At 35.8% G+C, this 15330-nt stretch overlaps 1 protein-coding gene across 1 annotated transcript in view; it reads left to right on the forward strand.

The window, feature by feature from the left end:
• The window catches only part of LOC148953556 (phosphoinositide 3-kinase regulatory subunit 4-like), a 28397-nt gene extending 13588 nt beyond the window's left edge, over nt 1–14809 (forward strand). The window contains exons 6-7 of the mRNA XM_089088002.1: nt 5744–5925; nt 13441–14809. Coding sequence (XP_088944128.1) covers nt 5744–5925; nt 13441–13636 — 378 coding nt within the window. The 3' untranslated portion in view covers nt 13637–14809. The remainder of the gene's footprint in view (nt 1–5743; nt 5926–13440) is intronic.
• The last annotated feature ends 521 nt before the right edge of the window (nt 14810–15330 follow it).

The following is a 15330-nucleotide window of genomic DNA, read 5'->3' on the forward strand; positions in this document are numbered from 1 at the left end:
ACAAATCTAATTATTCATGGAGAAAATTTCAAAAGCTGGTAATACATCAAAAGCATGTTGACTTGGTCTTACGGTCTAAACGTGAATAGAGAATCTACGACTGATAATATGTCTTAGAGTTAGCGAATTCTTTTATTATTTTCCTACTTTAGCGATAGCCTAGTCTAGTAGGCTTCTCTGAAATTTTTTTCCAAGTTTGCTTTTTTGTATTTTGCATTCAGTTAAATATTTTTCTGAGAATTCTTAGCTAACAATATTTTGGTATATAATGCTACTGTTTCAACGAGGTAACAAAAATTGTTAACAGACATTTTTAGTGAACAATTGGACGATGGAAAAAAGCCTTAAATATGATCGATTACTACACTGATCTGCCAAAGAAAAATATTTCCCCCTTTGGCTTTGGTTGCTCTTGAGTAGCTAAGAGAACTTGCTCCAAAGAAAAATGTAAATGCGATTCGGTCATCTGTAGTTTTCAAGCTGTGGTGAAATGAAATGAAACGTATTTTCTAGGAATTTTATCTATATTTTAGAACTTGTAAATTTATTATTCTCACTCAGTGAGTCATGTAGAATTTCTAATCAGATTCCGGGTGATAATTATTTTCTAGTGTATGTGTTTGTTTTTTGTTTGTTTGTTTTTTGTTTTTTTTTTTCTTGTTTTTCGCTTGACTTTTGCAAAAATTGACCAAATTAATAATCGACATAATTTGACAAATATATTATTCTGAAATTCCACTCAATGAGACTCAGAATTTTTTTTACATATGTTACAGGGGTTAAATTATTTTGTTTTTTTTTTCTCACTATTTTCAACTTGATTTTTTTTTTTTTTTTTGAAAACAAACCACATGAAACTTTTACAGCTGACAAAAATTATCCCAAAATCTAATTATACCGATGTGTTGCATATTATAAGATGTTCATTTAAGAAAAGGGAAAAAAACTAGATTAAATAACACAAAAAATTGAGAAAAATACAAACGCAATTAAAAAAAAACAAATATGAAATAAAATCACATTTGTCATCTCTCTTATCTGAGCTTCTCTCTTTTTTATTTATTTGTTTAGCGTTTGTGCTTTTTTCTAATCTTTTCATGTTAATTTCTGGTATTATTAACTGCTCAGTCTTATTAAAAAAAAAATTTCATTGATAAAGGCTTCTGGATGTAAAGCCGAAAAATTCGGAGTTGTATCTCTTTTTCTAACTTGCAGAAATAGTTCGACTTGACAACAAGAATTTTGCAGCCTTGTCATGGATGCAAAAAAACGTCCTTTGTAAGAAAATTATCGTTAAAAATGTCCCTTTTCATTTTTTTCCCTCCAATAATTTTTATACCATGTAACATAATGCCTTTAGAGTTGCCATATTCGTTATATACTAGTGCTCCGTTCTTTCTAATATTTAGAAGAATATTATTTTCTATAAATAAAAGTTCAAATAGGGATAAAATCCTTTTAATAGACAGTGATGATGATAACAGTGATAGAAATTACAAAATGATGCTAAAGTACCAAGTAGATCAAAATAAAATCATGTTCTGCCCCTTGATCCATCTTAGGTTTACTCATACCTGAAATCCGCGATCTTCTAAGATCTTTCTTTTGGCTGTTTAGAAATTATGAACTTTTTAGGGCAGTACCCATTTTTAAGAAAGTACAGTCTATGTAAATGATATATGTAGGGTTACTTATGTAGGTTATACTTTACGTAGGCTATGCAAGAAGTATCCTAAGCGCAGCATAAATAGGGCAAATAGAAATTATGAACTTTTTAGGGCAGTACCCCATTTTCGTCATTGTTGTCATGTTGAACCATAGAAATAAATAAGCACAATTAATTAGTTAGACTTGACAATTTGTTGATTACCAAAGATAATCCCATTCAAAGAAATCTATGCCTTCTTATGCTGTTTGGTGCTATGTGTCTTCAGCTTTTTTTGTAGATTCCCCCTCCCCTTTTTTTATTGGAAACTCGCTACTGCTAAATAATACAAAACAGCATATAAAAGTATTTTTTATTAAAAACTGAGCTACTAATTTATACTAATTTCTAAGATATATTGGTCAAAAAAGCTTTTTGCACAAAATAAGTTTTTCAAAAAAAAAGTAAAGAACTCCAAAATAATGGAACGTAAAGAACTCCAAAACTCCAAGTAATGGAAGAATGGAATAAATATACACTGATCTGTGAGAATCTGGCCTCTAATATTTTTCTGTCTCAATACGGTGAACTCCCATAACATATTGGCTGGTGAAAAGTGAAAACATTTAAAGAATTTCTTCAGTAAAGTACAAATTATATTCTGGCTTTAGGAAGTATAGGGTTTAGAACCCTACTCAGATTAATTTCTGCTCGTTTTGAGTTTGACTTATTTTAATTTCCGTCTGTTTTTGGTTATATTTACTTATTGATACTGACTTGTGGTAGTTGTATGCTTGGTAGGTTACTTGATTCTGTTTTTATTCATTTTTGGTTTAATAGACTTCTTTACTTTTTTTTGAAAACTTACATTGTGCAAAAAGTTTTTTTAATTAATTTCTGTTCGTTTTATATTGACATAGTCTTTTTCAGGGAGAAAGACTGAGCTTCTTTTGAAGTTAAACAACCATCCCTTCCATAAAAACCTTAAATACCCCCTGGGAATAACTTACAACCCTTGCCCCTAATCTCTAGGGTTTATTACGACCCTAAAACCCTTGTTATATAATAATTAGACTATTTGGAATAGAATGGCTATCTCAAAATTTTATAGTTATGCCCCCAGGGCATAACTTATAACCCTTGCCCTGAGGGCTGTGGGGGTTGTCTTCCTCAAAGACCTAATTTCCAGAGCTTTCAACTACTTTGAAAAAAGGGCTATCTTAAAAATTTTATTGTATGTGTTTTGGGAAAAGGTGGGCGTGAGAGGGTGGCTAGTTTCCTTTCAATCACTATCGACTATTAAAAAAGGCACTAGTCCTTTCAATTTCCAATCGAAAGAACCCTTTTTGAAATTGCTACGACAACGCTTTTTGTAAAAACCTTATATGCCCCCAGGGCATAGCTTACAACCCTTGCCCTGAGGGCTGTGGGGGGGGGGGGGGTGTTATCCTCAAAGACTCAATTTCCAGAACTTTCAACTACGTTGAACAAAAGTGCTATCTCAAAATTTTGAAAGGACGTGTTTGGGGGACAGGTGGGCGTGAGAGGTGGTTAGTTGCTGTCCAATCACTTTCGACTATTAAAAAGGGCACTAGCCCTTTTACTTTCCAATCGAATGAGTCCTTTTTCAAGTTTCTACCACAAATCATTCAATAAAACCTCATACGCGACCAGGGCATAACTTGCAACCTTAGGTCTGAGGGCTTAGGGGGGAATGTTATCCTCAAAGACATAATTTCAAGAACTCACCTACGGTGAACAAAATGGTTAGCTGGAAATTTTGATTTGGATATGTTTGGGAAAATGGTCGGCGTGAGAGGGGCGTTAGTTACCCTCAAATCACTTTCGACTATTAAAAAGTGCACTAGCCCTTTGAACTTTCAATCGAATGAGCCCTATTTAAAGTGTCTACGACTAAGCTTTCTATAAAAACTTTATATACCCCCAGGGGATAACTTACAACCCTTGCCCTGAAGGCTTTGGGGGAGTGTCCTCCTCAAAAGCATAATTTATATCTGGAAACCAACTACGCTGAACAAAATGGCTGTCTCAAAATTTTTATTGGATGTGTTTGGGGAAATGGTGGGCGTGGAAGGGGTGTTAGTTGCCTTCTAATCACTTTTGACTATAAAAAAGGACATTAGCCATTCCAATTTTCAATAGAATGAGTCATTTATGAAAGTTTCAATTTCCAATTGAATTAGCCCCTTTTGAAGTTTCTACGACAACGCTATCTATAAAAACCTTATATGCCCCCAGGGCATAACTTACAGCCTTTGCCTTTGGGGTTCTGGGTGGTTTGCCATCCTTAACTACATAATTTCCCGAACTTTCAACTACTTTGAACAAAATGGCTATCTAAAAATTTTAATTGGATGTATTTGGGGAAAAGGTGGGCGTTAGAGGGGGGTTAGTTGCCCTCAAATCACTTTCGACTATTAAAAAGGGCACTGGCCATTTGAATTTCCAATCGAGTGAGCCCTTTTTGAAGTTTCTACGACAACGTTTTCTAAAAAAAAAAACCTTATATGCCCCCAGGGCATAGCATACAACCCTTGCCCTGAGGGCTGTGGTGGGGTGTCATCCTCAAAGACCCAATTACCAGAACTTTTAACTACGTTGAACAAAATGGCTATCTCAAAATTTGGATTGGATGTGTTTGGGGAAAAGTTGGGCGTGAGAGGGGGGCTAGTTGCCCTCCTATCACTTTCGACTATTAAAAAGGGCACTAGCCCTTTTAATTTCCAATCGAATTAGTCCTTTTTGAAGTTTCTGCAACATCACTTTCTATAAAAACGTTATATTCTCCCAGGGCATAACTTACAACCCTTGCCCCGAGGGCGGTGGGGGGGGGGGTTGTCATCCTTAAATAAATAATTTCCCAAAATTTCCACTATGTTGAACAAAATGGCTATCTAAAAATTTTGATTGGATGTATTTGGGGAAAAGGTGGGCGTGAAAGGGGTGTTAGTTGCCCTCAAATCATTTTCGACTATTAAAAAGGGCACTAGCCCTTGGAATTTCCAATCGAATGAGCCCTTTTTCAACTTTCTACGACAGAGCTTTCAACAAAAACCTTAAATGCCCTCCAGGGCATAATTTATAAGCCTTAACCTGAAGACTGTAGGGGGTGGGGGAATGTCCTGCTCAAAGAAATAATGTCCAGAAGTTTCAACTACGTTGAAAAAAATGGCTATCTCAAAATTTTGATTGGATGTGTTTGGGGAAATGGTGGGCTTGGAAGGGATGTTAGCTGCCCTCCAATCACTTTTGAGTATTAAAAAGGACACTAGCCCTTTGAATTTCCAATCGAATGAGCCATTTTTGAAGTTTCTATGACAACGCTTTCTATAAAAACCTTATATGCCCCCAGGGCATAACTTACAACCCTTGCCCTGAGGGCTGTGGGGGCGTTGTCATCCTGAAAGACCTAGTTTCCAGAACTTTCAACTGCGTTTAACAAAATGGCTATCTCAAAATTTTGATTGCATGTGTTTGGGGAAAAGGTGGGCGTGAGAGGGGGCGTTAGCTGCCCTCCAATCACTTTCGACTATTAAAAAGGGCACTAGCCCTTTGAAGTTTCAATCGAATGAGCCCTATTTGAAGTTTCTACGACTAAGCTTCCTATAAAAACTTTATATGCCCCCAGGGGATAACTTACAACCCTTGCCCTGAAGGCTTTGGGGGAGTGTCCTCCTCAAAAGCATAATTTATATCTGGAAATCAACTACGCTGAACAAAATGGCTATCTCAAAATTTTGATTGGATGTGTTTGGGGAAATGGTGGGCGTGGAAGGGGTGCTAGTTGCCTTCTAATCACTTTCGACTATTAAAAAGGGCATTAGCCATTCCAATTTTCAATCGAATGAGTCATTTATGAAAGTTTCTACGACAACTCCTTCGATACGAAGTGCCCTGGTCTAAGACCATAAAAAATAAATAATAATACATTGTGCCAACATCGTTCTTCTTAGGCAGCGCTGTTGCGCTGCCTATGACATGGTTGTGTAAATATCATTTTAACCAACTCAAACTATCACGCTTAATTTTCACTGCCCTTGGTACCATAAGAAATGAATATAATGGTTTCTTCCACAGGTTTCAAACCAAATGACGTTAGGCTTATCAATGACACTGTCACCAAGTGATTCTTCAGGTTTTCTGCTTAGCTGTGGTACAGACCATCGAGTTCGTTACTGGGACCTCAGCGATTCAACACAATCCTATGTTCTTATTCCGAATCTTGATGATACGACTAATCAAGTTACTCGCATTTACAGGTAAATTCCTATTCCAATTTAGCCGATAATAATACAAGGTCTCTATCATTGTCAGTAATTTCATCTAGAATTATGGGACTGATAGGTTACTCCCATTTCCAGGTAAATTTCTGTTCTATCCCAATAATGCTGCTTGGTCAGTCTTCTTAACTGTATTTCATAAGTAACATCAAATCCCCGGATCCTGAAATCTAAAATATAATCTATCCATCTATCTATCTATATATAAGTCTATCTATTAAATTACAATACTAGGTGACCGAGTTACTACTTTAACTGGGTTAAATGTACTATTTCATCAGCAGACAAGAATTATCAGGTTAAAAAATAAAGGACGAGATCAACGCTTAAAATGGACAGAACTTATCTTACATATGATGGGGATTGCCAACCCTCTTTAAACACTAAAATTTGCTTTCTGATCGTCTTTCAAAACGTTTTAACAAAAAATATATGTTCAAAACAAAAACTAATAAAAAAGTTCCTCCATTTTCAAGGCACTGAGATAAAAAGAGAGTAGTAAACTTAATTATCTTATAACCGTTTCAAGAATGAAGGCTCATTTAGGTGTATTTGCTTTAAACGGTAGAAGAAAATTTCATAAATATTGGAAATAAAAAGCAGATGTTTTTGACATTGTTTTCATTAAACAGTGTAGTACCGAACTAGCAGGTTTCTTTAATCCCTCTTTCAAATCTTCTTTTGCTCCAGGTGTTTCCCGTGTGTGTAGAAGTCCGCCCATGTCATCCCTTTTCCGAAGCCACAGAGCGACCCTGCCTGCATTGGCTCATATAGGCCAATAATTCTCCTTTCTTGCGTTGGTAAGGACTGTGAAGTGATTTCGAATAAAATCCTTTTAAATGCATCTGGAATCAAATAGCCTCATCAGCTATAAGCAGTATGGGTCCCAGTAAAATGATGACCACATGAATACTCAGCATCAGATATGGGTTGAGCTTCTGACCCAAGGGTGCGATATTAGTCATCTATCTTTTACTACCGCTAATGCCTTTGATAGAGTGTGAAAAAATTCCAGGGGTTCCGAATTTGTGGTTATCAACGTTAGGTTCTTGGGAGTTCTCTAAAAAATCATATTTTTCGTATAACTTTTAATGAGTTTACTTTGAGTGATCTTCTAGTAAAGTCTGGGGTTCCGCAGTGTACTATCCTAGGACCTATATCATTCTTGTTATAGTCTATATCAACAAAGGAGAAAATCTTATTAACCCTCAACACCATTTTTCTGACTGTATGCAACTATCCATAAAGATAGTGATTTGTACGGGCTCACTATCTATCTATCTATTAAGAATAGAATATATTTTCTATATCTTAGAAATAGAAAAGTGGTCTGAAGCATGAATGGTCAACTGTAATACATCAAAGACTAAATAGCTACTAACGACCGAAAGTTTATATTAAATCAGGTTTTGCAGTTAAGACTAGACAGGATATTTGCATTTATCGTGAAATGATTTTTGAGTCAATGGTGTTGGAAATAAGTAGAAATGGATCCAAGTTTTTGGTTCTTATTTTGTATAAGCCGCCTTCTGCTTCAGAGATAGAGTTTTTAGAGTTATTGGAGCAGCAATTGGAAATGTTGAATGTATCAGGTTGCCCAAGTTTCATAGCGGGTGATTTTAACATTGATATGATGGTACTTAGTAATCGTGCAACTACTAGTTTGTTAAATTTAATGTCTAGTTTCGGATTGTTCCCAGGTATAAATATTTGTACAAGGATTTGTAACACGTCAGCTAGTTTAATTGATAATATATTCACGAACGTGAATTTTTGGAAACCAGGAGTGCTGGTAAATGATGTTTCAGACCACTGTGGAGTGTTTCTTTCTGCTGAAGTGGACCATAATTATACAGCTGGGAGTTTTTGGAGCCCAATTGGACCGACTGTGGACGCGGATTCTCTTGTACGATTTAAGAATGAATTAGAGTGTATGGATTGGGAGTTTTTGAATGCAATAAGTGATCCGGATCTTAAATTTTGTAAGTGGTATGATCAATTGTGTAGTAGTCTAAGAGAAAATTGCCGGATGCGTAAAAAAAAAACAAGAGTAAATATGATTCTGCAAGAAAACCGTGGATTACCAGTAGTCTTCTTAGATCTATGAAAAGGCGCCATGAATTATATAAAAAGAGTATAATTGAGGCAAGCGTACTAAACCAGCAAATTTATCGTAAGTATAATGTTGCTCTAAATAAATTATTGAGGAAGGCTAGAATTGAGTATTTAGCTAAAGAATTTAAAAAGAGTGAGGGTAACCCGGCAAAGACGTGGAGTCTCCTCAGGCCTCTTATTGGCAAGAGAAGAGTTACGTTGCCAAATCTTCAGTCAGATCAAACTCCAGTTCAACTTTCTAATCAGATGTGTGATTATTTTTCTAGTGTAGGTAATAATGTTGCCGGATCTATTTATTGTGATAGGAGTGATGGCACTTTTGATCAATATCTTCCTCCCAGTTGTGATACTTCTATTTTAATGACTAAAGTGACGGAAAGTGAAATAACAGAAGTAATAATGGCTATGAAAAATAAAGCTTCAGGTGTTGATCTAATATCTATAAGAGTGCTAAAGTTTGTTCTACAATGTGTTATTAAACAACTGGTTTCACTAATAAATGGTTGTTTTAAAAGTGGTGTGTTTCCAAAGTGTTTGAAACGAGCGAAGATTGTTCCAATATTTAAGGGGGTGATAAAAATGATATAAGTAATTACCGTCCCATTTCGCTGCTACCAGTTATTGCTAGAATTTTCGAGAAGCTAGTATATATAAGGCTAGAAAAGTATCTTGAAAAGAATTTGTTTTTTTTATCAAAATCAATTTGGTTTCAGAAAAGGTTATTCTAGTGAGCATGCAATGTTGTTTTTGACTACATATGTTAATGATGCATTAGACAATAACCTTAAAGTTGCATCAATTTTTCTGGATATTGCGAAAGCGTTCGACACTGTATCTTATGATATTTTGTTAATGAAGTTAGAAAATTGTGGTATTAGGGGAAATGCTTTGAAGTTGTTAGAATCATTCTTAAATTCAAGGTCAATGTTTGTGGAGGTTAATGATGCACGTTCTGACAGTAGATTTATAAATTGTGGAGTTCCCCAGGGATCACCCCTAGGCCCACTTTTGTTTTCTATTTATATAAATGATTTGTCAAGTGCAGTTGATGGGTTGTATACTATTATTAAACCTCCTCTAGAGGCACTTAAACCTAGTAAAGCCCTAGTTATGTTTGCTGACGACACGAATTTAATCGTATGTGGTAGGACTGAGAATGAATTGATGTCGCAATTACGAGAAGGTTTTAAGAATATAGAAAGGTGGATGAGAAGTAATAGGTTAAAACTTAATTGTAATAAGTCTAGTTTATTGATTTATAGCAGATCTCCAAGTTATTACCCATGGGTGAATAATTTAAGTAATGGTGCATCAATGATTCCACGGAAGAGGAGTGTTAGATATTTGGGGATTATTATTGATGAAACTTTAAGTTTTGTAGATCATATTGATTGTGTGTCTATGAAACTTGCACGTAATGTTGGAATTATGCGTAAACTGAAAAATTTTCTCCCAACTAGTATATTAAGATTATTGTATTTTTCAATTGTACATCCATATCTATTATATTGTTCTTCAGTATGGTCGTCTACTTTTGGAACGCATCTTCTGCCCCTGCGTGTACTACAAAATTCGGCAATAAGGCTTTTGATTGGTAAGGATAATAGAGGATCATCTGTTCGTAATGAGTTTATGACGCTGAAGATTCTACCGGTATCGGGTCTTTTTAAATTTTATAAAACACAGTTCATGTTTAATTATCTTTATTGTAGTGTTCCTGTTTTTTTTAAGTTAATGTTTGTGAGTGGGGGTGATGTTCATGAGCATGGAAATAGAAATTTGGAAGAATTTCGAAGACCGATTCCGCAAGCGACAAGATCATTTTTTTCTATCCGTCATGCCGGTCCGAGTGCTTGGAATAGTTTACCAGTGGAACTTAAATGTGTGGATGACCTGCTGCTGTTCCGTAGTTTATTGAGATCGTATTGTTTAGTAATTTATTATTTTTAATGAATTGGCTAAAAAGGGGGGGGGGTACGTGAGTATTGTCGAGTGGCGCCGTATAGTATGTTAGTACTAGTTTTTGAGTTGGAGGGCAGAACTTGTATTTGTATTCATATTAACTGAAAAGAGTTATTATTTTGGATCTTATTTTGTTATTATGATTTTTTATGCGTCTAGAAGGGATTACCCCGCACAAGCTTGCTTCTGGGGGTATTTTGTTTGTTTGTTTTTTATGTATATAGTAAAATAAATCCCAGTTATAAATTGAAATTGACCCTTGATCAAGGGTCTCGTATCGGTGTCTCGATTTAATTTTCAAAACTAAAACTCAAGAGAGGTGACACACTTCGACTTATGGGAAATCATTTCTCATCAGACCTCCCGTGTCGCCCACATCCGGATCGGGTCCGATCCTCCTGCGCGAAAAATATGGGTGAGATTCTTCGTTCTAGAGCCTCTTACTATCCAGCCCGATTATCCCCATTTACAAGTCTTGCGTTAGGCCTTTTCACAAATATAGATGGCCACTTTTTTAAGAGGCTTCTAAAAGCCTTACCGGCAACTCTCCAGAGGATCTAAGAATAGAACCCCAAGGGTGGGTTGTAGCACCGATCGGGTACCGTAATAACCTCTAAGTGAGAGATTTTATGCGACAGCAATATACGTTTTCTACAAGTACATCACCAATCTCCCTTTGACGAGATGCCTTTATTTGTACCGTCATTGTCCAGCCACTACAACAAACACGCCGAAGCACGGCGCGGTCGGATTATCTACAAGAAGAGACACCAAACTGAGCACTTGAAGAAGAGCTTGTAAGACGCTGAACGACTATTTGGAAGGATTTTTTGCCTGAAACCCAATGTTTTGATTCCTTTAATACGAAGTAGTTGCGATTGCAATTCGCATGGGTCACTTTTTACTTAAAGTTCGCTACATTGAACTCTTTAATACAAAAAAAAAGTGGCTGCAAAAACCGATTGGTTATGAAGATGAAAATTTCGTGATTTTCTATCATATTAAGAAAATCCAGGGGACTTATCTAAGGGGAAAGTATTTATTTCTACGCAAGATTCTGCCTTCTTAGATACGCCTGTGACTATGTCAAGAACTGTTATTATGCATGGCATTACTTTAATACAATTGACAAATTAAAAAAATTAATTGATAGATGCTTAATTCCCCAATTTTACGTGTAAACTCCAAGGAGTAACAATTATGGAATCAAGAATTGAGTTTTTTAATTTAGAAAAAAAAGAATGGTGTCGATATTCAGTAAGAAATAGAAATTCGATAAATCTATCAAATGCTTTCTTGACAATGCTCCCTTGCTTCTTTGACAATTTTGGCTCTAGTCTTTAGCCATTAATAACTGAACGATCAATTTAAGTTGCAATATAATACCCAACAATATTCTTATGATAGAAGCAAAGCCTTTCGGAAAATAGACATGGAATAGTATAGAGTCATATATAGATAGTATAGAGTCATAGTTAGATAGAGTCATATTCTTGGGTGAGGATCCGAAAAAATTTGTCTCTCTTCAACAAAAAAATTTAATTCCCCTTGCTCTTCCACCCTCCCCAAAAAAAATTTATCCCTGACATTTTAAAGCCGATTTTCCAATAATAAGACAAAACAGCAGGGATTTACCAAAAGCATAACTTTGGTAAAGTTCATTTATTTATAGAAAACGGATCCCCCCAGGGGCGTCCCGAGGCTCGTTTTATTAAAGGGGCAATCTTCGTAAATTTTACCGAATCGCTACCTGATTTATGCCGAATTTTCTATATAAATTAAGATTTTTGCTATATTTCGGCCGATTTTGCAAAGGCAAAAATTTTACCGAATGCCAAAAAAGTTGGGGGGGGGGGCCTCGGGACACCCCCCCCCCCTGAATTGGATTCTTTATTCATCTGCACGCGTGAAATATTACAATGTAATTTTTTCTCCACATATGCAACTTTCACCCTAAAATGGATTTATACAATAAAAAATTTCTAATTTTGGGCTCAAACCAATGACCTTGAGACCTGGGGGGTCTAAAAATCTACCATGTGAGTCAGCCTCACGTGATATCTGATTTACATCTTTGGCGCATAAATATTGAATAAACGGGTTTTCTTGCCGACACTGTCAAGTTACATATAAAAAAATAAGTTTCCGAGACTTTCTTTTTTTTTGGCAAATTCATATTTTGCTTACATACATCTGTTGTCGACAAGCCTACAAGCTTGAAAGAACAAATAACGCCATCGTGCTTATAATTCTGTATGTAGCCTAAGATTCCCCTACAATTCTGGTCATGCCCCCTTTACACACCTCCTTTAATTCTATTTTCATTAACTAGCGAAATTATGAAAGAAATTGATGCACTGATGAATGAAAAAGTAGCCTTGAAGTATATACTTTCCCTGATTCATGGAGCTCGCAACCGTTTTAAAAGGTTCATGCCAGTAGATCAGAAAATAAAACTTCACAAGAACTGTATTGGTTGTATGTTTTCTTATGTAACACCAGAAATTTGTATACGTATTGTAATTTAAAAGAAAAGCGAATTAAAATGGGAAGGCCTGGCATAGTCGGAAAAAAATGTGAGACTTCGGAAGAGACATCTGCTGTCCAATCGCAAAACAGTGCATTCGTGTTTTTCAAAATTTTAGAGGAGCAGCCTCGACAAATTTGCGCGAAGGCTGAACAAACTGCGCTGGACTTACCGCGCTTCAAAAAACGTGTAAATGCATAGTACTTCCTGGTCAGCTTTCCAGGATTATTTGCGTAAAGCTATTTGAGTCAGATACACTTTAAAGTTGAAATGTCGATCACTGCAACCATAGGAGATACAGTAACTCCGTACAAACCAATCGATTCAGCACAGAAAGTCACGTGAGAAACCACCCTTAACTCAAAATACAGGAAAGGTGCAGATATACTGTTTTGGGATTTGACAACCAACTTGAGCTCAATATTTTCTGCAAAATCGTTAAAATATACAATGTTTTCATTAAAGTGAAAGTAGCACTTAAGCGCTAAAGCACTATGTCCGTTTTAAGTTTTTTCTTGCAGAATAAGTAAAAACCAGTTCAAAGTTTATATTTTTGTCCAATCTGAGGTGAATGAATCTACATTGTTGCTACATTAGTTCTGCTAAACAAAAGATACGCAACTTTATAAACATGGGCCATAACACGGCAATGGGAAGTTATGATGAAAATACAGACTGTTGAATGAAAACCTTAAAGCCCTATTTTAATTTGAAATTTTTGTAGACAAAACGCCATACAAGGCACCCAATTGAGTCCTTTCTTATGTCACAAACAAATTTCTCGTAGTTCCATTGGTTTAGTAGCTTTCCGGTTTATCCGTAAAACGCCCAATGAGCATTCAAGCTTTTTTTGCTAGGTTTCTTACTCGTTATTTACTTATCTTTTTCAGTGAGAAGCTTGTAGACGGGACTCGTGTCGTGCAAGAATCCAGCAGTAAACCCCGAGCCGCGTCCCCTCCTGCAATTGGACTGGAAGAAATAAATCCAGCTCATCGGGACATAATTAATAACATCATAGCAGTCAAAGGCAGTCAACCTTTCGTTGTTACTTCCTCAATGGACGGTATTATTAAAGTGTGGAAATGATTGTATTTTCTAGTTAAATAGCCTTGTTGACGCAAGAAAAATTTGATTAAATTGGCACTGGGATTTTTCAGAAGCACTCCATCAGCTTTTGAAAAATGATCTGTATAAGAGACACCAGTTAAGCTAGTGCAATAAAAAATTTTTGATTATAATACCCAATCCAATCCATCTAAAAGGGAGAAAATAAACCTTCCGTTGGGCATAATACTTGAAGATAATATATTTAAAAATTCAAGCCAATTCCCTTATCCATAGCCAGAATATACTTTTATAACTGTTCTTGATGACAACTCAAAACTTCACCCTTTTGTTATGCCTAGCAAACCCCTTTCCCACATTTTATTTTTGGCTATATTCACCTTACCTTTTCACATTTTCAAATGAAAATATGGAAAACGTGGTACAATATGATATCAATTGATCTTTAAGTGTGGTATTGTGTCACACATTTCAAAGCCATACCCCCCCCCACCCCCCAATGAAAGGCTGTTAGTCAAAATAAAAACCTGGCACATATAGGCACCCGCATAAATTTTTATACGGGAAGGTAATCATGCCCAAAATTTTCCGAAGTAAGTGGGGAGTGAGAAAAAAGTTCAAATATTTCTTTTCCAAACTATCATATTTTATCGTATGTTGCATGATTTCCAACATTTTTTTCTTTTAAGAAGAAGGAGATCGGGTACGAAAGCCCAATCTGCTTCCTCGCCCTTGCAGGCACACCTGTTTTGACTTCTTCGATTTAAAATGGCGATAAATTTAAAATTACATATTTACATTTGTGGCGGAACATAAAAGGCCTGTCTTTCCGTCACTTAGTAGTTTTTTTTCCCTCAAGGGGGAGGAGGGATGACGCTAACATGTGTGACGAAATCAAAATACATGTAATTCATGTTGCAGAATGCATATTACTTAATCATGGCATGTGTCTGCTTATTTCTTTCAATAGAGTTGATCTTCCGTAGTTGTAAATTATTGTGAATTTTTCCAAATTTTGAAAGCCCTCAGGACGTCAGGGCTTCTGTTCTAGTCGAAAAGTCTAGAGAAAATGCCACATCGATTAGTTGTACTAGGTTTTGAAGTCTTTTATCGGTCTTTGTTGTTTAATATTGTAATAGTTTGATTCGATCAGTGCTTGTAATAATATTCTATAATTGATTAAATATATTTACAGTTTAAGACACCTAGCATGAGCGATAGGTATTAGGACAATTGGAAGAAAAACGCGTCGTTAAATTGTTAGAGCACCGAGGAGGAAACGGGGTAGTGAAAGATCTAAACCCAAACTGGCCAACCATAAAAAAAAAAAAGAGAAAGAGAAATCTCATGAAAAGAAGATAAACGGGACTACGGCTAGTAGAAGGAAAAGAAAAAAAAATTAAAGCGACGCAGATATTTTGCCTGTGTGAAACAAGGCGTCTTTAACGCTAAGAAAACAAAGATAAAAACAAAAACCTAAAATCCAAAACCAAAAAAATAAAAACAACAAATATCTATATATACAATTGTCGCTACTGTGACTGAGCGCCACAGAAGCTAAATAGAGTTGCTTCAATGAAAACATTAAAGCGACTGGATAAAATAAAATCAATATGAAATTAATTATCAAGTTGCGAAATAACCCTATTGCCTGCTACTACAGCTTCAATTTTCCTTGGCCTGTACTTCGTCAAGTTTATTGGTGATTTTATTAA

The sequence above is a fragment of the Artemia sp. Qi Xiang Cuo genome, chromosome 4 (assembly GCF_049724085.1).
Source record: "Artemia sp. Qi Xiang Cuo chromosome 4, ASM4972408v1, whole genome shotgun sequence".
NCBI classification, from domain to species: Eukaryota; Metazoa; Arthropoda; class Branchiopoda; order Anostraca; family Artemiidae; genus Artemia; species Artemia sp. Qi Xiang Cuo.